Source organism: Nicotiana tabacum, chromosome 4 (genome assembly GCF_000715075.1).
Source record: "Nicotiana tabacum cultivar K326 chromosome 4, ASM71507v2, whole genome shotgun sequence".
NCBI classification, from domain to species: domain Eukaryota; kingdom Viridiplantae; phylum Streptophyta; class Magnoliopsida; order Solanales; family Solanaceae; genus Nicotiana; species Nicotiana tabacum.
Window position 1 is genome coordinate 73,514,698 of NC_134083.1, and position 26,056 is coordinate 73,540,753.

At 35.9% G+C, this 26,056-nt stretch overlaps 2 protein-coding genes across 2 annotated transcripts; both read right to left on the reverse strand.

The window, feature by feature from the left end:
- Positions 1–4,544: 4,544 nt before the first annotated feature.
- Positions 4,545–7,257, reverse strand: LOC107826691 (subtilisin-like protease SBT1.3). Its single transcript, XM_016653707.2, has one exon. The coding sequence runs from the start codon at positions 7,041–7,043 to the stop codon at positions 4,728–4,730; it is 2,316 nt and encodes a 771-aa protein (XP_016509193.1). The 5' UTR covers positions 7,044–7,257; the 3' UTR covers positions 4,545–4,727.
- Positions 7,258–10,626: 3,369 nt separating this feature from the next.
- Positions 10,627–12,253, reverse strand: LOC107826693 (3-ketoacyl-CoA synthase 5-like). The gene has a single exon (XM_016653708.2). The coding sequence runs from the start codon at positions 12,148–12,150 to the stop codon at positions 10,789–10,791; it is 1,362 nt and encodes a 453-aa protein (XP_016509194.1). The 5' UTR covers positions 12,151–12,253; the 3' UTR covers positions 10,627–10,788.
- Between the last annotated feature and the right edge of the window lie 13,803 nt (positions 12,254–26,056).

The following is a 26,056-nucleotide window of genomic DNA, read 5'->3' on the forward strand; positions in this document are numbered from 1 at the left end:
AATCTTATGTGTGGAATGTGTGTGATATGTGTGGTGGTCAAGATGGTCACTTTCATGATAGTGCTTATATATCTTATCCTCCCCCAACCCCTTACTTTGATGGTTCTACATTTTCATGTGAAGTGAATAAGAACAAAGAATCTTGGGAAGCTGACCTGAAGGAGATCAAAGATATGTTAAAGGGCCTCATGGAACAATATGATGAGAAATTACTGCAGATACAAAGGCAAGAGACAATTATTAACAACTTGGAGGTTCAAGCTAATAAACTAATTGAACCTTGTAAAGTGCAACAAGCTTACATTGTGGATAATAGCCACGAAGAGCATGAATGGGCTACAGAAATTGCCATTATAATGGAGGAGTTGAGAGTAGAATTTGACCAAACCAACCAACTAGAATTTGATGATGCCGATGTTGTAGAAGAGATACTAGAGTCAAGCAAGGACATTGAAGATACATATTTAGTTAACTCTAGTGTCATTAGTGTTGAGGATGTAGACAGTCCCAATATTCATGTAGTTGAACGCATTGGTCCACACTTCAAGTATTTTTCCACATTGTGTTTGGATGATGATATAGAAATAGAGTCATCCAAGCCACTTGAGGAGTCAATCGAAACCAGCGAGTTGCCTAAAACCTCCCTTGTTGGAATGAGGATCAAGGCGCCTACATTCTGAAATGCTTCTTGCCAGAAAGTCGGGAATACACATCTCATCTAAAGGCCAAGAAGTGCAGAATACTACATTGTTTTATTAGGCCAGTCAGATTCATTCCACCACGCTAGGAGCATGATCATAGAGCAGAATCAAAACTTGGGATCCAATTCATATGTTCAAAGTGGAGGTAGAAATTGATTAGTGTCGTGCCGCGACGTTAAATCAAGCGCTTGTTGGGAGGAAACCCAGCTTTACTGCTTTATTTTATTTTTTATTTTTATTTTTTATTTTTGTAGTGTCGATTTTTGCTTTTCTAGGAGCATGGAAAGCAAAGCTATTGGAAGGATGCAACAGCAAACCAGATGGTTGGAACTAAGTGTGAGGTACCCGCACGAAGAACCAAGCCTGGGAGAAGTCTGAGTACCCCATGAGTTGCTAGTGCTTCGGCCTTAACCTACCAGGGAATCTCTTTTACCCTCTTATTAGTTATGGTGTGCATTGGGGATAATACATAATTTTAAGTGTGGGATGAGGAGATTGTCTAGGTGACTTTCTATGCTATTTTAGTTGTGTTAGTTTAATTGAATATATTTTTTTAGAGAACAAAAATAGAAAAGATTGGACTTTTCCTGACGATGGATCAATTAGACAATTTTCTTGAGGGATTTAATTCAAAAGGAAAAAGACAAAAAGATTTTCTTTTGTTAGGTAGTGTAGCAATTCCCCCTTGGTTTTTCTTTGTACCGCGGTTCTTTTTCAAGGGTTTTGTTTGAACCGGGTGTAGTTAGTTTTATTTGTTTTTAGGAATAAGAACCATTGTGCCATGAATTGAATTGAAGCAATATCTCTTAGCTTTGTTATGCCTTGAGAATAGTTAGTACTATGGTTGTGATGCTTAGGCTCGGGTTTTGACTCTCGCATAAGTACCTTAAATCATAGATTCCTAATTTGCTTAACTGTTTTGACTGGAATGTCGCGATGAAACCAATCCTGAGTGAGTTATGTGCCATGTATGTGTGAGGTTTTGTATGTATTCTATGCATTGCATTTGATGTCTAGAACTTGCCCCGTGTGTTTGCAAAGCGAGATAGTAGTATTGTTCAGTCTAGGAAGTGATATATGCGTTTCTTTGTTAAGCCATATATATAAAGTTTACCCACCTAAATGTTATGTATCGTAGTTAACCCTGTTGAGCTTATAATCCTGTTTCTTTGGTAACCACATTACAAGCCTTACCCCTTTGTTTTAATCTATCATATATTTGAACCTTTTCACCTATCATGAGCACTTGAATTGTTATGAATTTTGTAAAAGTTAAAGTGTGGGGTGGTTAGTTCGGATTTTGTGTGGAACTAATGAAATAAGGAGAAATGTGCACTGTTTTGAAAAAGTAAGAGCCACTTGAATTCAAAAAGAAAGAAAAAAAATCAGTTATATTGCTGTGAAAAATATTCCTTGATAGTGGTGACTCTTGATGTAATTGTGCTTAAAGAAATATGGAGTTAATATAAATTGAAGTGAAGGTGGAATGTTTGGTTTGTCATAAGTATGGGATGTGTGTTAAAGTATATGTATTGAAGTGCTTAAGGGAGGTGTAGTCACTCATATCCAAATGTATCCTACCCGACCCGCAGCCTACATTACAACCAATGAAAGTCCTACTAGATCTTAGACTGAATGAACTTGATTAGTAGAGTATTACACTACGGGCAAGCCTATGGTGCATCTTTTGTAGCATATGAATGTTATTTTTGAGAGCGAGTGAATTCTTCCTATGTTGAGTTCCTACGGTCTTAAAATTTATTATGTGTGGCACTAATCTCTTTGATTGGGTGATGGCACATGATTCATAAAGAAAAGGTAATGTTGTTGACATCCATGTCAGAGTAAGTAAGTGAATTGTGAATAAGGCATGGTATTTGTGAGTCGAATCTTGAGGCGAGGATGTCACACTTGTGTGCTTAAACTATTTTAAAAATTCTTGGTGTAATGAGTTAGGAGAATTGCTTAAAAAGGTCGTATCTATAAGTGTAGTTTGATTGCTCAAGGACGAGCAATGTTTAAGTGTGGGGTATTGATGTGTGGCTATAATTCCATAGTTTCGTATATTATATGCCTTGCATTTTACATGCTTTAATGATAAATTATACTTTATTTGTGCATAATGGAGTCTATTTTATGTGTAGGTGAATTGGAGATGAAAGTAGAGCAAAATGGATACTTAAACGTTGAAAGTGTGCTTGAGAACAGTAAAAAGGAGAGACCTGGCGAGGCTAGCCAAAGGCCAGGCTCGACCAGGCTTTAGCCTGGCGAGGCCAGCTTAAGGCCAGGCTTGACCAGGCTTTAGCCTGGTGAGGCCAGCCTAAGGCCAGGCTGAACCAGGCTTTAGCCTGGCGAGGCCAGCCAAATTCCAGGCGTTAGGCTGGCGACGCCAGGCCTGTGGCCAAGTCCAATCCGACTTTTGAAGACTTAATTCGTTCCGGGTTTGACTAAGACTCGTCCCACCCGTTTAGGGTTTCTTCTACACATATAAATAGACCTAAAACACCACTTGGAGGGTTTTTTCAGCCGCCACATTTTTGGGCAGCTAGAGGCAAGGAGTGCTGGTGGAATCACCTCTTGGGAGTTAGAATCATCTATTTCTATAGCTTTTCATCTTTACTCTGTATTTTAATTATGAAAAATATTTGTGATATTGTTACTGAGTATGAGTAGCTAACTTCCTAATCTAGGGTTTTGATGGAATCTATTGAAGGATGATTTTCTTGTTATGTTAATAGAGATTTGCCGTATTATTTGTTCAACTATATTATTCTTGTGGTTGATTGAAGGGCCCTCAATTAGCTGTGCCTATTTAGTATGTATTACTCGGGAGAGAGTGCATATTTAGGTAGTTGTTGAACAACATCACTCCTAAACGTATATGAGGGATCAATACGGAGGTTTAAAGGTGGGTTTAGGGATAACGAAACCTTGGTGCGATTTGAGTGAGTTGTGCTTAATGCTAGCTAGCGTAATTCGGGAGAATATGTCTAGTAAATTGTGATAATTACACGGGAGAGAGTTACGTTAGTTAGAGTGCTCATGAGCGGTAGAGAATATTTAGGCAAATTTATAGGAAACGTAGCGGAAAGGATTCCGACAATTGGGGAAATCATAACTCTAGACCTCCTTAGTCTTGTCTAGAATTTTATCCATGTTAGTTGATAATTTTACTGCTTTGTAATATTTGCTAGTTAATTAGTAAAAATAAAAATCAAATCTTTATAACTAGAAAATTGCTTGAACTTGTGTTTCTTTGCAATATTGAACAGCTGTAGCTAAGCCTTAGTTCTCTGTGAGATTCGACTCCGGAGTTGTAAACCGGATTATATTTGCAACAACCGCTTAGTCCTTTTTATAAGGCATAGTTGGGCGTGATCAGGACTCCTATTGGAATGAGTGTTCATAATTTGTGAGTTTTGTGGGGTTCTGGGGTGTGGGCCTAGAGTTAACTTTTCAATTTTAGTTAAAGATCGAATCTTTATTATTTAGAGCCGTTTCCTATGGCTTTTATATATGATATTAAGTTATTTTTGCTAGATTCGAGCCGTCCGGATGTTGAGTTGCGCGGGAAGAGTTTTTTAGAGTGTTGATTTGCGCGGGAAGGGCTTATTAATTTCATTAGAATTGTCTTGACCGTTATTTGACTTATCCTAGCTTGTTAGAATTTGTGTCATCACAACTAAATGGATTTTGGGTCATGACAATAATTGATAAAAAAAACAAGGGTTCATCACCAGGTTCCCTTTGTTCGGATAGTCTCCAATTGGTGACCAAAGATTTGTCTGATTGAATAGAACAGCGTGATGACAATGCAAAACTTGAATGAATTGAAGCTGGACATTTTCTTGACTCGTATTGCCAAATTCATCATTTTGATAGTTGCAAAAAGTAATTTGACAATTAAGTACACAAAAGAAACTATTTTCTAGTGAAAACAACTGCTGAAAATACAGGGACTTTACCGCAACATTTTTTTTATTATCCTCCCCAAACAAAATGCTAGTTAATATTTGGCAAGCTGAACTATATAGATGCTAGCCATGTGATCACAATTGGGCTTCTTACTTTGTGTGCCCCATCTTTCCAAATCAGGGATCCAAATTCAGGTGCTTTTTGACGAGATTTTGTCTCGAAAATCACCTTGTAAGATAGTTTCTGGTGTTTGCTGGTGAAATTCAATCTTGATGGCTCAACCTTCACGACTGCACCTTTGAACGACGAGACTCTAACATGGTAATTCGAAATTGGAGAGCCCACATTGGTGGCTGTTCTGTGAAGGGTCAGCGTTGAAACTTTTGCGTCTTCAGGAAAAACTGCAGATATGGCTGGGTAGTTCAAGTCCCCTGGATTAGCAAGCCAGTGGTGGCAAGTCCTGTTTGAAAACCTGGCAAAAACCATTAGCTGTGAAGGGCTGAGTTGTTGTGTGCATAGGAATTCGAAGTAATCCTGCGCCCCTATGTCATAAACCAAACCAGGGTCAACAGCTTTCCTCGGATTTATGTGTCCTGCACCATGGTCATATGGGGTCGAAGGAGTAGCTGTCGAGGAATCTTTTAGAGAGTTATAAGTGTTATCATGAACATAAGCTGTTGTCATAAGTGCAGATTTAATTGCTGCAGGACTCCAATCCGGATGCCTAGCCTTGAGCAAAGCAGCAATGCCACTTACATGTGGACATGACATTGAAGTTCCAGACAATATGTTGAAATTAGTCCGTCGTTGATCGGTTGGCAAACTAGATGGACCTAATGCACCAGTCCAAGCTGCAAGAATATTCACACCTGGTGCCACCATATCTGGCTTTAGAATCTCCAATGTTAGGAAATTAGGCCCTCTTGACGAAAATGCAGCAACCACTGGAGAAGGCCTGATCCCTAATTTAGTACCAAGAAATTTCAAAGTGGCAGTGGCATTTCGACCTGAAGCGTAATGCTTGATCAATTTTCCTTCCGTTTCACCAACTGCTACTGCCGGAATAAGGTGACTATCTGCAACCAGCTCTTCCCCATTAGCTGCAGTGTTTGTCAAAATCATTCCTATACCTCCAGCATCTTTCACTACTTGTCCTTTTTGAACCCGAGGACTAATTCCTCTGTCACATATCACAATTTTCCCAGCAACTTCCGAACCATCTAAACTACCCTCTAAACACAATGAACTCGGCATGGGGCTGCTCGAATTATTTCCTAAGTAAATTAAACTATACTGCTTTTCTGTTGAAAGATTCCTCTTACCTTTATACAGTGAAGCTCCAGTTATAACTTTACCTGTCCCGAACTTAACCGTTGCTGGAAAATCTCTGTCCATAGTGCTGGCTCCTACTGTAGTAATCCATGGCGAAACATTTGTAAGACTAATTGGATCAGGCCCACCATTTCCTGCTGAACACGAAACAAATACCCCTTTCTCCATAGCCCCAAAAGCTGCAATTGACAAACTGTCACGATTATAAGACGAAACGCCACCACCTAATGAGATTGACAGAACATTTACTCCGTCCGCAACAGCTTGATCAACTGCAGACAGTATATCTGAGCTGAAACACCCACCCACCCAGCAAACCTTGTAAGCTGCAATCCTTGCACCTGGAGCCATTCCTCGCGCAGTGCCATAAGCGTAACCCAAAAGATTTGCGCCGCGGACTACAGAACCAGCAACTATGCCAGCTGTATGAGTGCCATGTCCATCTTGATCTCGTGCTGATTTGTACTCACCTCTTTCATTTATTTTACCAGATGCTGCTTCATATCCACGGTAAAATACTCTAGCACCAACAATCTTTTTACTGCAGTGATGTTTTTCAAAACCTCGCCCTGTTTCACATGCACCTTTCCAGTGAGCTGGAATCGGTGTCATGCCGGTATCATTGAAGCTTGGGCTTTCTGGCCAAATTCCAGTGTCAAGCACACCTACAATTACATTGTGGTCTGCTAATTTATCAGACCACAACTTGCTGCTGTCCTCACGGTCAAGTCCAAGGAACAGAGGACTTCTAGTTGTATGTAACTGATATTTAGTCTCAGGAAAAACAGCTAAAACACCATGTTGTGCTCGTAATTTGTTTATCTCTTCTTCACTGAGCTGAGCAGCAACTCCGTGGAAAGCAGTCTGGTAGCTGTAAAGAATTCTCTCTTCTTCTTCCCCAGCAGTTGCTGATTTTACAAGTGATGAGTACCATTTCACATGGTCAATAAATACATCTGGCTTTGCCCATTTATCTATTTGGATGATGTAAGTTTTCTTAGTATTTGGGATGTTACTAGTTGTACATATGGCAAAGTTGGCGGCAAGACAAACTGATAATAGGAAAAACAAGCATTTCATTAGTATTCCAGCCATTCTCTCGGAAGAGGAGGAGAATGGAGAAGAAAGATATATGAGTAATGTTTCTAAGAGTCACGTCGGTGTGTTAGATATTGAACATATTTTGCAGAAAAGGTGGTCCTTTAAGATGTCTTCTTGTGCAGGTAATAAAGAAGGTGGTTGTTTTCATGAATGCATGGTTTTCTACTTTTCATTGAGAAGTGAGAGCTGGCTGAGGTGGGCTAAAGTTAAATAGTTATGGTCCATGACTTGCCATGATTTATAAAACAATGTCCCGTTATACTTTATGTTTGCTTCAAAATATATTATTTATCATGTTATTAATAAAATTGAGTTGAGATTATATATTAATTAATTATTATTAAGTGATAATAATTTATTTAAAGACACATGTAATATATTTATTGAATTTGAGTGTGCAAGATTTTTCATATCATATACCTTCTCGTCTCTGTCCCAAGTTAGTTATTATGGTTTGCTTTTTGACATGATTGTTTTTTAATATTCAAAATAATGACTTGATTAAATAAACCTATTTCAGTTACAAAAATTTGGAACGGGGGAAGTATCTGGCTAGTGTCCCTTGGTTTCAACTTTTTCATCCAAAGGTTAGTTTATTATACTCAGAGGTCTGAAATCGTAGATCCCCATTATATTCAACTGGGACCCAAAAAATGTTTTAACCTCACGTACGTAGTAACTATAGGACAGCAGATTTTGCATAATTTTGGTGTCGTTCGACACTTATTGCCTCTCCAAAAGCACGAAATCTAGTCAAAGAAAAGGCAGTGTTTTGAAAGTAATTAGTCCTTGTAAATAATGCCTGCAAGATATCCATGTGAGGTAGGAGTACTATCTATTTTATTATTTGTTGATCAAAAGAGGAAGAGAAGTAAATAAATTCATAGTTGTTTCACCTTTTTCTTACTTTCTGAAAGCTACTTTTGCTTTTCATATTAGGTATTTCTTTAATGTCCCATCTTTAATTGGCCACTCTTACCAAATGGAATATACAGTCACTGTTTTGATAATTATGCTGACCGTAACTCGTTGTGTTGCTTTATAGGATTTAGGCATATATTATGTGTTAATACTTTGATATTCATGTGAGTATTATAGTTCCCGTTAATGAAAAAAAAGTTACTTTGATTTTTCCTTTCTTTGTGCTTTCCTTTAGTTACATTTTATGTCCTAAGTTGAAGAAGAAGAACTTAGAACTAGTCATATATTTGAAACTAAATATCTACAGGCCCGTTTAAATATAAATAATAATTTAATATTTGAAACATTAAAGATCAGTATTTGCATTGATTTATAAAACTATGTGATATATTTGTTAAATAATAAAACTTATTTAAAATATTTCAAAAATAATACTCCCTCCATTTCAATTTATGTGAACCTGTTTGACTGGTCACGGAGTTTAAGAATAAATGAAGACTTTTGGAATTTTTAGTCCTAAACAAGTCAAAAAAGGGCTCAGATTATTTGTGTGGTTATAAAAGCTTCTCATTAAGGATAAAATTGTAAGTTTAAGTAAAATTATTTTCAAATTTGGAAAAGATCATTCTTTTTGGAACGGACAAAAAAGTAAATAAGTTCACATAAACTGGAACAGAGAGAGTAATAAGTTTACTCATGAACATTGAACTTTTTTGTTCAAGTGAAATTCACCTAATAGCCCAATTTCAACTTTCAAATAGTACTCCCTTTTAACTTATACTACCATTTGGCAGTGAGTGCAAGAAAATTATTGTACAGATGCAAATAGCTGGACTGAAATGATGAAACTACCCTCACCCTCAATCATCGTCGTCATCTGCCCCGAATCCAATGTAAAGAATAACCGTTGCAGTAAATTAGAACACTAATTTTCCCCTTAAGACTCATCTGTCTAGGGTCGGATAGGATCTAATCTTTCGACTACGGGAACTCATAATTTTTAATATAAAGTATGAATTTATACGTAAAATTTACTATAATTTCAACAATTATTAAATTTGAACCATAATTTTAACAATATTATGAATTCAATGATAAAATTTTAAAAACTGAACCTATTAAATTTAAATAAGTATAACACATTCTCTCTCTATAATTAGTAAGAGAGTGGGTGGATAGGTGTGACAGACGAAGAAAGTAAATAAGAGCATTCAAAGCCATGCTACTATGGGCTTCGTGACTTCTTAAAGCAACCAAAAATGGTCTCCAAATTTTGACTATTTTTCCCTCTGAATCAGTAACCAACCCCACATCAAACTGCAGGCCACTCTTGTTTAGTTTCGATTTATCCAATTAAGAATGGATCTGGATACAAACGCTCCAGTTTTTTCAGAAAAGAAAAAAAAAGAAGGGAATTTGGGTAGGAAGGAAAACATGTTGAACTTAAACAAAATAACGTGTTATTTGTACATCATGTCCCTTTATAATTTTAAATTTAAGAAAATAATTTTTTTAGATCTCTTATGTGTAAAAATAAATTTCTTATATATAGAAAAAGAGATATGATCGTAAAACTAAAAATAAATTTGTAAAGATCCAAAAAGAATCAACAACTCTAGTAAATAATAAGTTACCTTTTCATTCTCCGATATAAACCCACACTTTAATAATGAGAATTATAGAACGACTAATTTATATTTATTTATGCACGTATAAGTTAAAAGGATGTTGGTGTTAGGTCTTGGATTTAGCTAGCTTTAGGATCGCTTTTCCCAAGATTGATTAATTATGTAACGGGCACTAAACATAAAGTGATACGAGTAGGAGATATGATGAATGTCGATATCAACTTTTATTTTCAAATAAGACTATAAAGGTGACAACTTGATAACAATAAAGTTAAAAAATTAAAGTAGGGTAAGAATTTGAAAAGTAAATGCTTAGATAATAATTATAAGGAAATTTAATAACTAAAATTAAAAAATACAGAAACTTAAAAATATGAAAATTCAAAGAAAAGATCCAAGAACTTTTAAGAATACAAATTTTATCAACCTTGACAAGATCCAAACAATAATGTCTTAATTTATGGAAGAAAGCAAACGTCTTTACTTGAAAAAACGAATCAAATAATAAATTCAGATCTTGACCATTACAAGATTTTTTTTTGTTGTGCTCTTTTTTAAATTCAAATAAGATCCTAAGTAATACAAAATAAATTCACATTTAACCTTTTCTGAGTTCAGGAGTCAAGGTTATCACTGCTTCAACTTTCATGCACTTATCTACTCGCGAATCTACTCAAAGGCAAACCATTATTCCCAAAACCAAGGATTCATTCCAAAAATTCAGTTTTTGGCATAACACATTGAGGAAAAGTTGGCTATATTCTAAGGGCTCGTTTGACATGTGGGAGAAGGGATAATTAATCCCAGAATTAAATTTGAGATAGTTTATCCCACGTTTGATTGAGATAAAATTAAGGTACAACTAATTTCGAGATTAATTATTCTAGAATTATAGTATTTTCTTTTATCCCTATGGGGAAGTGAGATAATAATTCCGAGATAATTAATTTCGGAATAACTAATCTTGAAATAATAATCCCCACATAATTAATTCCGAAATAATTAATTCTAGGATAATTTGTTTCATAACCAAAAGACCCTTAAGGGAACAAAAAGAGAAGCCAAAATACAAAATTAAATACACTTACCAACAAAAAGAAAAGAAAAAGAAAAAAAGAGAGGTCAATATGCATTGCTTATCAGAAATTTGATTATAACCCATGTATAATGTACTTGGGACTCACATCAATTCACATGGTTAAGGGATATCTAGCAATTGTCTCAGCCCATGGACCTTTTTGGGCTTCCCCATAAATGGGCCTATTACATTCCCAAATTAGACTAGTGCACTTAGTCCCAGTTCCCATCCCAAGCAACCATATTTTGTCACCTTTTTTCACCTTTTCCTTAGCCTCTATGTATGCCAATTCATACCACAATGAAGAAGAAGATTGGTTCCCAAATCTATGTAATGTCATTAAAGCAGGCTCCATATCACTCTCTCCAAGGTTTAACCCTTTTCCCATTTCCTTTATCACTGGCTTTCCTGATGTTGGCAAGCAAAAATGTTGTATCACTGACTTAAAATTAGGCACGTAAATTTCAGTCGATTTGTCTACAAACATCTTTCTCAAAAGTGAAACACCGAACCATATTTTCTCAGTGAAAGGCAGAATTTGCGAACCAAGAGCCGTTATGTTTGTTCGAAGAGTTTCTCCTGCAGCTTGCAATAAGTCCCTCTTAAGTGTAACCCCAGTAAATCCATTCGAGTCCTCTTCGCGATAAGCAGAAAAATAGGCCTTATCATTAAATGCTCTTTGACTTCTTAGAGTTTTAAGAAGCTTATATTTTGCTGTTTTTTTCGCTTCTTTTTTGTTGGAAATTAAAATCCCAGCAGCACCCATACGAAAGAGACAATTAAGAACCAACATAGATCGTTCTTTTCCAGGATACCAACCTGTGGATAAGATTTCTGTACTAAGAATAATGGCATTGGAATTCTTGTGAGTTTTCAGTATGTTTTGAGCCATGTCAATAGCTAATGCACTAGCACTACAACCCATGCCACTAATTGTATAACTTTTGATGTCTTCTCTCATGGAAAACTTGTTTACAATTATGGAAGAAAGAGAGGGAGCAGGGCAAAATCCACTGCAGTTAACGATTAAAACATCGATATCTTGTGGGGAGAGATTGGTTTTGGCTAAAAGGTCTTCAAATACAGTGAAGAGTGACATGTGGACTTCTTCTATGGCTTCTTGATGGCCTGATTTAGGTGGAATATAATGAATTGCAGGAGGTAAATATGTCTCTTCACTTTGTCCTGAATGACTAAGGACTTTAGACATGAAATTTATGCTCTCTTTATCCAAAAAATCCATCATTTGAGCATGTTCGATAAAGGCTGCGTGGGGAACTCTACAGGAATTTGGTGGCTTTAGACATGAATAATCGACTAAGTATACTGGTAAAGTCCTTGATTTGAAGATGTAAAAGAAGAGATAGCACGTAAAAACCACAACATGAAAGGTGTTGAGTTCTGCCTTTAGCAGAATAAGTAGAGATTCTATTGTAAAAAAGATTAAAAGACAGAGAAGTTTTGGAAGCTCCATAAAAGCTATATTGAGAATGGAGTTAGGGCTGTAGAGATAATGAACATGTTAAGTTGAAGGGGATTATATTGGGAGAGCCAAATGTTTGCATGAGGCAATATAATATTGGAAAACGTCGTCCCAACTAATTTACATTGCAGTAATATTGAATATACCAAATCTTGAAGTTGAATAGGTCTTAACGTTTTTTAATAAATGCAAATGAGGTACGACTCTGCAATATCAAGTAAACCTACAGTGTTATTGTTGACTTGTAAATCTCGCTATACTTTTCTACTGATTTGAATTCAACGGCTGCCTAGATCACTGTTTTTATGTTTCATAAGTTTAACTTTTAAATACTGATCACTCTCAGCTCAGGTATTTATTCATAATAAATAAATATAATAACGTGTAAAAATAAGGCAAATAACCTTCTGCAGCAAATAAATTTCATTGATAGTATAATGTTTTATTATATAATTAGTGAATATAAGTTAAATAATCATGTGATGTCTCTGACTAGCTAGCCACGGCCATGAGAAGATACGTAGCAAGTTCTGCGATGCAAGTTGGTCAAAAGCAATGAGCAGAGGCAGATGCAGTGTATCAGTATCGGGTTCAACTGAATTCAATATTTTTGACGTGGAGCATAAATTTGTATGTAAAAATTTATTAATATAGCAATATATAGTAATATGAACCCATAACTTTAAAAAGACAATGAGTTCAATACTAAAATTTTTAAAAGTTAATCGCATAAATTTAAATTATAGATCCGCCCTCGAGGAAGAGTAAAGAGGTGATTAAAGTTGGTTTTGGTCAAAGTGGGGTAGGTTGAGTACGAGTACAAGTATAGAGATACTGTCATTTCACTTGTTTGTGAGAAAATAAAAGATGTATAGTGAAAGTGAAAGAATTTTTTAGGTAAATTTTTCTATTCTCTATAAACTTGGCCTAAATATATAAGTACTACTGCTATATCTATTTTTAAAGCTTTCAGACTAGACTAAACTTTTGACTGTACCTCAAAGTTTCCCAACTTAAAAATATAACAATGCAAAGCAAAGGATCAATTAAGGCAAATGATGAGAATTCTAGAATATTTAGTAATATAAAGAAGGTGATTCTTTCTGAAATGGTATGGAGTTGTTGTGTTAAACAAACTATTGAAAGACTAATTCAAAGTTGAAGTAGGAAAATAAAATTGTTTAGAATTTGATATTAGTTTATTTTATGTACGGAGAAGTGCAAAAATTATATAGATCTTTCAAGGATTTATCATAAATGATTTTCCTTCACAAACAACACATGTTAGCAAGTTGAAGGCCATGTTGCCCTTTCTTTCAAAATTCCTTTTAATGGCTTAGCATCATTACATCTAATGATCAGATCAGGATGACAGCAGTAACGTAACAAGCATGGAATTAAAACCGACAACAAGGCATGGGCGATGACTTTAGAATGCTTGCCTGTGATTGAATATAAGAATTGCACCATGTCAAATAAAGAGTCCGGAATCAAAATGTGATTTTTTTGGACTCAAAAAACTAAAATATGTGGAAAAAAAATCGGTGACCATAATATATATAACGTCATTTTATAAGGCGCTATACCTTAACGGCCGTTTGCCCAGTTAAGTATAGCGCCCTTTTTTAAGGCGTTATATACATAACGCCCTAACTTACCGCACTATATATATTATGTGGCTCACCAATGATTCTTCTGGGCTTAACTGACATAGCAATAATTCAACTGGGTATAGCGCCCATATTTAAGGCGCTATACCTCAAATAATTGGACCCACGGACTGATTTTTGCCTTATTTAAAAAGGTTAAGGATTTTATAAAAATCCATTCATAAATATTCTCAAGTCTTCTGAAATATTTTGTCGTTAAGTTATTTTGCATTTGTCATAATGTCTGAAGAGCGAAGAATTAGGGTTTCATTATATTGGGGGGAGAGTGGGGGTTGAGGTTGTGATAGCGAATAACTCAGTAAGCTATAGTTTATCTCCACAATGTCATGTTAAGTTGCCACTTACAATGGAGTACGATACATTGGTATTGTTGTTATGTAAAAAATGAGTGAGAGCAAACGTTCGGTGAATATAAAAGTAACCGAAAGATATTTGTATTCTGTCACTCCGCAATGGGTTGCTTGTTATGCTGAGTTTAACATTGAAGACGATGAAACTCTGAGAGATTTTTTGAGGACTCTGAATGAATATCGGGAATTTCTTGTGATGAAAGTGTTGGAAATGTACGCCAAGGCTTAAGACGTTCGCAATAATGAGGTTGCGCAAAGTAAGGATATCCCTCAGTCATCGGGTGGATATTTTGGAGCAGTTTTAGCCGAACAGGTTCCGGGTGAAAAAGTTTGGCCTGATCTAAACTTATCTCCATGGGCGAATGAGGAGCGAGGAAATGATTTCTCCCCTATTTTACATAATCTACAAGCCGAGTGGTAAACTTCAATTTTCCTTTATGTTACGATATTTATTTTTGATGTATTAAATTTGTATTAACACTCATATATTCCACAGGGTGTACCGGCCAGATATGAATTTTGCAAGTTATGAACCAATGCCCAATTGGAATATACCTAGTTTTGGTGTGTTGGATCATGGTGGTCCATCCGGGAGTCATCACCAACAGGATAATGTCCATCATGGGATATCAATACATTATAATTTGTAAGTGAAGTGATAAAGATATATGTAAAGTTTGGATCAATTTGAGTAACTCATTATTTTGTTGGTTGTGCAGTGAAAACGATCAACTTGAAGGTCATGTTCTTACTCAATTGCCCGAAGATGACATATTTAATCGGGATCTGGCAGATGCGCAAAGTCAGAAAGAGAATAGTGATTATGACAACAATGCCGATAAGTCCGGAGATGACACACCCTTCCCTGATGAGGGTGATGATGAGGAGGAAGAGAATGCTGAACCTGATTTGACGAGGGAGCATGCTCCACCTCCCGTTAGACCAAGAGTGTACGAGTCCCACGTGCCGTTTCATTCAAGGGAGATTCCCTACCTTGATCTTTTGCCAAGTATGTCGGATGTGGATGCCCTCACAAGGGATATTGACAAAATTAGGACAGCAATGTGGGATGAATTTAGAGCAACGATGCTATTAAAGGGCATGCTTTTTCCTGATAAAGCGCGCCTAAGCAGGGCGGTGCGAATGTACAGCGTAAAAGAGTGTCGTGAGATCACGGTAGCAGAGTCATCTTCGGATGTATACAAGGTTATTTGCCGTAGATAGTTTACGGGTTGTAATTGGATGCTGCATGCGAGGAAGAGAAAAACAAATATGTGGGGTGTGAGTAAATACATTGGCACCCACAATTGTGAAATGGACACATTCAGTGGAAATCATTTTAACTTGAATATTGACTTGATTTCTCTTGTCTTGATTCCACACATTGAAGTGTTCATAAAGTACAATATCAAAGAGTGTATAATATCTGTCCACCAGGAATATGGATGTTTCATTACCAAAAGAAAGGCATTTCTCGGGTGCAAACGTGCATTTGAAATTATTTATAGTAGCTGGGATAAGTCCTTTGCATCTCTACCCAGGTACATGTCCGCATTGTAAATCTTTAACCCCGGGATAGTTGTTGAATGGAAGCTTGAGCGGAGTCCGGGAATACCAGAACATATATTCAGATATGTATTCTGGGCATTTAAACCATCAATTGATGGTTTTGTGCATTGCTGGCCAATAATATCCATAGACGGCACTCATGTCTATGTAAAGTATGATATTAAGTTGTTGATTATTGTTGTAGTAGATGCTAATGGAAGTATATTTTCCCTAACTTTTGTTATTTGTGCCAATGAAAGCCAAGAGACGTGGACACTATTTTTGAACCACTTGAAGGAGCACATTGTCAGACAACGTTCGGGTATTTGTCTAATATCTGATCAGCATGGCGGTATTTTAAGTTCTGTATAGAATTTGCCTGCATGGCAGGAACCGTATGCCTACCATCGTTACTGTGTGAGACACCTGAAGGCCAATTTCCAGAAGACACATCCCAACAAGGATTTGTATGATTTAATGTGGATGGTTGCAACAGATCACCAAGAGTGTAAATTTAGGAGGTGTATGGAATCGATCAGGCAGGAAGGCCAAGGAGCCTATCGTTGGTTGATACGACATGAGCTTGACAAGTGGACTTTGCATGCGGATAGTGGCAGAAGATGTAGAATTCTGACTACAAATGTGTCAGAGTCTTTCAACGGGTTATTGAAGTCTGCACGTGGATTGCATGTCACTACCATGGTGCGGATATCGTTCAAGTAGATGGCGGAGAGGTTTGTTGAAAGGGCTAGAGGTGCATCTTCATTGATGGAAATGGGTGTTGAATTTATGCCAATACCAATGAAAAGATTTGAGAAATACAGGAGGCGAGCACATTGGCATTCATATTTACAGTATTGCAACGAGCGAAATATTTTTGAAATTCGCACTGCTATCCATCAAAATCGGGGGAATAATACACACACTGTAAATGAAGCCGAAAGGTTATGCTCTTGTGAAAAATGGTCCATCTACCACATGCCGTGCTCACATGCCATGAAGTACTTTCAACATACAGGTTTCATGGCAATCAGCTACATTGATAAAGAATATAGTATTGCCGTATACTTAAACATCTATAGTGGACAGTTGCAGCCAGTGGGTGCTGAGCATTATTGGCCGCCAGAACCATTTAAAATGGTGTGTAAGAAGGAGTATTTGCGTCAACGATAAGTGTAAAAAAGAATGCGTATACGAAACCAAATGGATGTTGGTGATACCGTTTATGCGCGTAAATGTGGCATATGCTCGCAAACAGGACACGATCGTCGTAAATGTCCTTCATCTGGTTTGGGTAGCGATAGTAATTCAGCTCCCGGTGGAAGTTCATGCAATATACCCAATTATCAAGGATACCCGTAGTGTTGTATTTCAATAATTTGTTGTAATAAGTGTATGTACATGTTCATCTTGCAGAATGTATGAAATAAAATTATGTTTCCATTGGTGTTAAGTCTTATTGATATTTAGTATTGATACTTTAGTACAACAATTTAACATACAACCCAAGAAAAAATATAATTGTCATTCGCCATTATCGTCATTGTCTGACACTATTTCATTGTCACCGTCTTCATCTTCTCCGTCCCAACATCGTGTACGTACACTTCGGGACCGAGGGCATCGTAATCTATGCCTCATTTGACACACATTTCTCGCATTTCATCGCTATTATCAAGAAGACCACTTGTTTGATTTTTACAATAATATGGGACTCCTACGTCTAACGTCTATGGTAGAAACTTAGGTAGTTACTCCCACTCGATAACTGTTGGAAAAATAGGATAATCATTTTCTCTATGCATTTTATCATTTTCTAATAAATCCCAGTACTGAGCCTCCATTCCTCCCAGGAAGTTAAGATCATCCATTGCATGATGAACAACTAGTGCCTTTTCCATCTCTAGAATCTCCTTCATCAAATGTCGAATCACTTCTGGTTCATCTTTGTGTGTGTTTATTTGGAAGGTTGCAGATAGTGCTTGTGGCACAACAAGCCCATGCCAGCGACATAGTACTTCGTAATCACACCGTTTTGAGTAAAGGGGAACCCATTGTAGTTTTTCGCCCCAAATTCGTATACCTTCAGGCTTTGTAGAATGTGATTCGCCCTCAATAATGTACCATGTAACTTTGAGATTAGTGTGTATATTGATAAGTTTATTTTCCAAGGTACGCAGAACACTATACCACTTGTCATCAACCAAGTCAGTATAGCAACCTAGCATATATTTTTCAAGATAGGGATCGATAGTGTTAAGACGTATTCCATGGGGATCTGTTGAACTACCTTTACCCTTTTGCCTCTTTTTGAACCACTTGTTAAATGTTAGTGGCATTTTTTAAATGGATGTTGTAATGTTTATTCAAAAGGTCTTTGAAATACAGATGACTTGGTTCAATTTAAGAAGTTGTTTTATACCCGAAAGAATTATTATCACGCAAAATATAGCACGGTGAAATATCACGTTATGTGTATCGTCTTGTCGACCTGAAAAAGTTATTGTTCTGCAAAAGCTATCTTCTGGAAATGATATTTTATACCCGAAAGAATCATTATCACGCGAAACATAGCACGGTGAAATACCACATTATGTGTATTATCTTGTCGACCTGAAAAAGTTTTTGTTCTGCAAAAGCTATCTTCTGTAAATGATGTATTGTACCCGAAAGAATTATTATCATGCGAAACATAGCGCGGTGGAATACCACGTTATGTGTATTGTTTTGTCGACCTGAAAAAGTTGTTGTTCTGCAAAAGCTATCTTCTGAAAATGTTGTATTGTACCCTAAAGAATTATTAACACGCGAAACATAGCGCGGTGAAATATCACGTTGTGTGTATTGTCTTGTCGACCTGAAAAAGTTGTTGTTCTGCAAAAGCTATCTTCTGGAAATGATGTATTGTACCCGAAAGAATCATTATCACGCGAAACATAGCGCAGTGGAATACCACGTTATGTGTATTGTTTTGTCGACCTAAAAACGTTGTTGTTCTGCAAAAGCTGTCTTCTGGAAATGCTGTATTGTACCCTTAAGAATAATGGGCGACAGTGACTAAACAAATATATGTATGTGTTGAGTGTATTATTTTATCTTTATGCTTTCCGTGTTGTAGTATTAAAATAACAAAGAACCCGAGAAATAAAAACATAATGCGCATATAATGTAAACTATAAATAATGTTGCTATTATTTACTGAATGTCATATGTACATAAAATCAAAAAAAGTCAATGTATCCCACAACATGTATGCTTTAAAGAAGTCATTGGCCTGAGGCGCATCCCATCCCGCCCGGCTACACTATCAGGATCATCCTCATCACGTCGCCTCTTTATCGGAGGATGCGCTGTAGCATGATCGTCAGCAAGGCTGGCAGGTTCGGTAGAAGAGGTCGTCGGTCCAGTAGTAACCTACAAAATAATAAGATATTTTAGTATATGAAATATATATTTGTAATGTACGTGTTAGCTAAAAAAATTTAAATTGTCTTACCATGGTCTCGGGGGGCTCCCGAATATAATCATCCGTCTCAGGCATGTCAGTATCGCATAAAGTGGCCTCCGTCTCAGGCATGTCAGTATAACTAATCAATGAGATAAAAATAAAAATAAATAATAGTAATACAAACTAACCAAATCCTTTGAAAGATCCCTCGATGATGAGCCATAACTCAGTCGACGCCTACTATCCAAGAAAAGTCGGGTAACACTGCGGTACCGGCCCATATACTCATGCTCACCATCCAAATAGACCACATTTTAGTTCCAGACTCAATATTTGAGGCCCAGTAGCACCAAGGAATCCAATGTTCTTGTGTTCATGATGAGAAAATTTTTTCATCTTTAATATATGTTATTTTATTATTTTATATGCTAGTTTATTATTTTATATGTTAGTTTATTATTTTATATGTTTGTTTGTTACTCACCTATTTTTGACTATAATAAAATTAAATAATTAATTATTGATTTAATTATTAAATATTCATATAACAATACTTAGTTTGACAAATATTATTGTTTTCTCATATTATTTTCTTACGTTTGTTGACTAGAATTGGAGAAAGATTGTGTTTGAACTATCAGCTTTTTTGAGATATTTTTGGGTTTAACAGGTACTTAAATGATTAATTTCAATAACTACAAAGATACTACGCTAAAGGGCATTACATTTTACTACGCTAAAAGGGCGCTACATTACAAATACGAGCACTACATTAGGGCACAAGACACCACTACAAGGAACTAAAGTCACATATTCATATATTACAACAATAACATCTAAATAAGATTAATTATTCCTAAAATAATAATTTATTTATTTTACTAGTCTTTTAGCAAATAAATAATCTAAATCGGATAAAAATAATAAATTAATTTAATCACAAAACAATCAAGAAAAAAATATATACCACATTAAAAAGTAACTCATTAACATTTTTTTAAGCAAATAATAATAATTTCTCTATTTTACTAATTTTTTTAGCACACTAATAATATAATCCGGATAAATCGCAAAACAATCACGAAATAACATAGAACACAGTAAAAACAACTAATAGGCATTTTTATACATAAATTTTAACATAAAATAAATCGAAATACCTCGATTTAAAATTTTTGAAAAGTTGAAGATTTGGTGATTTGTAGCCGAAACAAGCAACCCACTACGAGATAACGCCTTAGATACGATGTTGGATCGAGAATCTACACTTTTTGTGGGACCGGTGAGCTGCACTCTAGCTTTTTTTGGTTAATAATGGGGGATCGTTCTGCTTTGCTGGGAAAGGGGAATGGACGATTATTTATGTAAGTCTAGCGCTTTAGGTAAGGGCGTTATACTATAGCGCCTTAAGTTAGACGCTATATATTCCCGCCCGTTTGAGTTCAAATATAACGCCTTAAAAAAGGGTGCTATACTTAACTGGGCAAACAGTCGTTAAGTTATAGCGCCTTATAAAAGGGCGTTATATATATTATGATCATCAACTTTTTTTTTCACACATTTTGATTCTTTGAGTTTAAAAGAACCACATTTTGATTCTGAACTCCCAAACAAATGGTGGTTGCTGGTCAGTGCTGTGTAAAATTAGTTGAGGTGCGCGACCCTCGTAATAAAAGGTGGTTGCTGGTTAGGAATTGAAGTCAACTAGTTGGGAAAACCAAGTTGCTGCATTGTTCTCGAGGAGTCAATAATACTACAGGAAACATCCCTACTTCTCTGTTGGATGTCAGAATTAGAGCTTTTTCCCCATTCCTCTTATCATTTCCTTCTACAGCTCCCTTGCATTCAATGTCTTCAACAAGAAGCTTTTTTGGTCAACGTTCTTCTATATTTATCCCTTTGAGAAACCAATCCGCGTTTCTATTTGTGGCACTCCTAATGTCAACCTATTATTTTTATTCCTTTAGTAATGAACAAAAGTTTCCTGTTTCTTTTTCTTTTTATTTATCCTTTATTACAAGTAGTATAATGCATGTCAGTAATACCCCAATTAAAAGCCCCGTCAACCTCCTTTAATTTAAGACTCTTCTGTATCATGAAAAAATGAGAACTGGATTCTTTAAAATAAAATGAAAAAAAACATATGCATGTTCGATACTTGTTCTTGGCATTTGCCTATTTTTCTAATTAAGGTCTTCAGTAGCTCCTTCAATAATGTAAAAGAATGAAACCGAAGCGACAACCTAAATTACCAACTTGTGCTGGAGCAACAGCTCATGGAACCGTACACGAGCTGAGGACACAATAAATGGTTATGTTTAATAAAAGCTGGAACATACCGGCCTGGTCGAGAAATGAAAATTTATTCTAAAATATGCTTGACCGCCTCGTAGATTTGAGCATGATGTCCCTTTTAAATTCTACTATATAAAATAAAAAAAATAAAAAAACAGTCTGGTGCGGTAAACTCCCACTACGCGCGGGGTTAGGGGAAGAGCCGGACCACAAGGGTCTATTGTACGCAGCCTTACTCTGCATGCATTTCTGTAATAAGTTGTTTTCACGGCTCGAACCCGTTGCCTCCTAGTCACATGGCAACAACTTTATCAGTTACGACAAAGCTCCCCTTCACTATATTATACCATATATTTGCAATTTCTTTCTCTAAAGTTTCTACTATTAGGTACATAGGGGAAGGAAAAATGGAGTGCGAAGTTACGAAGTTACAACTATTGTGTGAAAAGCTCCTAACTCGTATCACTAAACTATAAATGCTAATCCTTACAATTTGAAAGTTTAACAACTTGACATGTTATTGTTAATACATCACATCACAATCATAACACAGAAGTGGACAAACATTTGTGAGAAATTGTCGTCGCATATTAAAGTTACTTATAAGCAATCCCCGAACGAGGAATTAAGGACAAACAAAAGCACTCTCTGTCGTAGAAATTACTCTCATCGTGTTAGGCTTCACGTATAAGGAATCGATATTAAAATCCCAAATCCACCAACTTATTATATTGTGCAAGTGATTAAGGAGCATCTTAAAACCGTACTATTTACCTTTTCATGTAACTCCGCAACTCATACCAGACGTGATGTTATTTCAACGCGACCTGATAACTAAAAGCTTTAATCTTACTCAAACTATACCTAATTAAACTATTGAAGCTTACCCTATTGACCAACTGGAGACACATGCTTTGTTTGCATATACATGGAGTCATGGACTACATAAATCGACTATTGGTTGTGATATTTTAAGATCTTTGAAGGAAAAGAAAGAAAAAACATGATCACAAATTTAGAAGATATAATGTCGAGTTAATATTCTAATTAGATTTAGCAGATAGACCATGAATGAAATTTGTTATGATCTAAATAATCTGGTGTCATGTGAAAGCTAATAAAGCAAACTTTGAACGACGATAAATCAGATAACAAAAAAGACATATACCAAAGAGCAATTCTCTATATAAAATGAGAGTACGAAATATCGAGAGAACAATCTCATAAAGAGACAAACACAAGTGGAGGCTAACACTTGTCCCGAAATTCTCCCCAAACAAGACTCTCAAACCCCATATGACTACATTGTGGTTGCTGCTGAATGACAAGGAATGATCCTCAATTTATAAAAGCCCAAACCTTTTTCTTCCTTCTAAAAAAAAAAGAAAGAAAACCCCAGTATAGTAAATATGTTACTCTTTTCTTCAAGAGATAGAAAAACTAAATATGGTAAGAAAATCAGGACAAACACTTAACAATTCTCTCCCTTGGCATGAATTTTCTGACAAAATAAACTTGATCCACCTTCGTCACATAACCTTCAATAGGTCACATCTCCAAATCTCCACCATGAAGTTTGTCTCAACGTGAGTTATACTCCGGTAAAATATCTCAGACAAATATCATAATTATCGTCAAATAGGCTGCGACTAGAACTAAACCGGCAAGATGAACTTCGTTCTCATACCACTTGTTAAAATCGAAATAATCAGATGTCATGTGGAAGCTAACAAAGCAAACCTTGAACGACGATAAATCAGACAACAAAAGAGAAATATACCAAAAAAGACACAAACATTTAACGTGGTTCAGTCAATTGAGCTACGTCCACGGGCGGAGATGAGCAATCACTATATAAAAAGATAGTACGAAATATTGAGAGAGCAACCTCACAAAGAGGCAAATACAAGTGGCAGGCTAACACTGTCAGAAAATTTTCCCCTAAACAAGACTCTCAAATCACATATGGCTATATTGTGGATGCTGCTGAATGAGAAAGAAAGATCTTCAATTTATAGAAGTCCAAATCTTTTCCTCTAAGAAAAGGAACTAGCCAAATATGAGAGATTTATAATTTTCTTCGAAAAAAAGAAAAATCCAATTATGATTAATGTGTTGCCCTTTCCTTCAAGAGATAGAAAAACCAAATATGGTAAGAACAGTGGTATCATAGCTTTGGTTATATATTTGATTTTTTAAGGAATGTAGGCGAATATGAGCAAGATGGTATATTTAAATAGGAGCAATTATAATATTAGGAGAAACAAGATAAAAGATTTGTTGTTCGTGAAGAAGATGCATCTACCCATTTTTGCCATAAACCCGAGACTATATCTAATGAAAATTAGGATTTCGAGCACGAGCAAGTAAGTGGATATATACGACAATGGATTGAAGATAATGTCCGCAATCATATTTTGAATGAGACACATACGAGATCATTGTGGGAAAAGTTAGAGACTTTTTATCCTTCAAAAACTGGGAACAACAAGTTGTTCCTGCTAAAGCAACTGATGACCTTTAAATACAAGGAGAACAGTCCTACCCTTGATCATATAAATAATTTTCAGGGCGTCCTTGATCAACTGTCTGAAATGGGAGTTAATTTTGATGATGAGATATAAGGACTTTGGCTTCTTAATACTATGCCAGATTCTTGAAAAACTCTTCATGTTTCTTTGACAAATTCAGCTCCTGGGGTAAGGGACCATGGAATATTCCAAGAGTGGTGTATTGAACGAGGAAGTAAGGAGAAAATCGCAGGGTTCATTTTTGCAAGTAGATACTTTGGTTATAGAAGATCGGGGGAGAGATAGAATAAAAGGTTCGAGGAGCAGAGGTAAAAGCGGAAGTAAGTAAATGACCAAATATCAGAATTATTCGTGCAACCATGGTGGCAAGAAAGGACATATCAAAAGACTATGCCACAAGTTGAAGCAAGACACTAGAGAAGGAAAGAAAGTTAAAAATAGCGAGAGCAACGTTGCTGCTATTATTCGAGATGACCTTCTTTTTGCTTATGATAAAAACGTCATCAATTTGGTATCCCATGAGACGAGCTGGATAGTAGATTCTGGAGCTATCTCACATGTCACATCAAGAACAAATTTTTTCTCATCTTATACTCCAGTTGACTCTGGAGTGTTAAAGATGGGTAATGTAAGTGAGGTTAAGGTCTTTGGCGTTGGCACAGTTTGTTTAAAAACTAATGGTTCAACGTTACTTCTCCAGAATATCAAACATGTTCCAGACTTTTCTTTTAATTTGATCTCCGCATGAAGATTAGATGATGAAGGTTACCATAATGCTCTCTTTAATGGCCAATGAAAGCTCAATAAGGGCTCATTAATAGTGGATCAAAGAGTCAAGTCTTCTCATTTATATGTGACACAGGGCTCTAATCTTAGTGCTTCATAAATCTTGTGGAAAGTGACACTTTATCAGAATTGTGGACGTACTTGAAGACATAGTTGCCCCTTGTCTAGAGGGAGAGTTTGTTGGGCCCATGCCTATATTGTCCAGCCAAAGACCCAATGATTTAATTCTATTTCTTTTGATTTTCATTCCTATTCAGAATTGGATTCGACTTTTATTCCTATTTAGAGTTGGTTATGGCTTTAAGAGAAAGTAGCACTCATTATCTATAATAGAGCAACCTTGGAGATTTTTTTTTACGCTCCTTGGTATAAGCCTTTGAAAGACTTTAGCACATAAGAGTGATTTTTGAAAGAGCTTCCATCAAGATAGAAGGGAGAAGAACAAGTGTTCGTTTTGTTGCAGATTTTGTTTCGACCAGCCATCTTCAAATCACGTTTTTCGATTCGTTCACATTTGATCGAGATGAAATCTTGATCTTTGATTTGAATGGTGGAGATCGAATTTGGAGGCCTTTGCATCCGATTTCGAGCCCCGAACATGAGCTCCGTTTTGTGAATTCTCCTATTTCTTCAATTGATTTCACTACAACATTCGTAGCTAAATACAAAAATTTTCGTAGCTAAATACTTTAGCTATAATATTTTTTTCCGTAGCATGCGTAGGAAAATATAGCGTAACTAAAAGTTAGCTACAAACTTTAACGTTTCATGGCTAAGGATTAATATATATTGCTACAAGAAAATTTATGATGTGACTATATTGATAAAACTTTTGCCACGAAAAATTTATATTTGTAGCTATTGAGTTTATTCTTTTGCTACAAAAAAATAACTTTATAGCTATATTTTATACTAGCCACAAAGGGATATATTGAGGCAAAAGATGTAATGTGTTTTGCCACAAAAAATTAAATATGTAGTTGTGCTCACATATTAGCAACGGAGTGTAGTATTTATGTTTAGCTACGAATTCAAAATTTTGTAGCAATAAATCATCACCAATATTCATGATTAATTTTTTATATATATTTTATTTTCTGACTAGATTTTCTATTACGTTTTAATTAGTGATGAAAAATTAATTTATTAGTGACAATAAATGCTTCCATTGCAAATGCGTTACTATTTTGTTTTTACCTCACTAGATATTTTTAATTTTTTTAAATATTCCATATCCATGCATAGTTTGTTTTATTAAAACTAGAAACA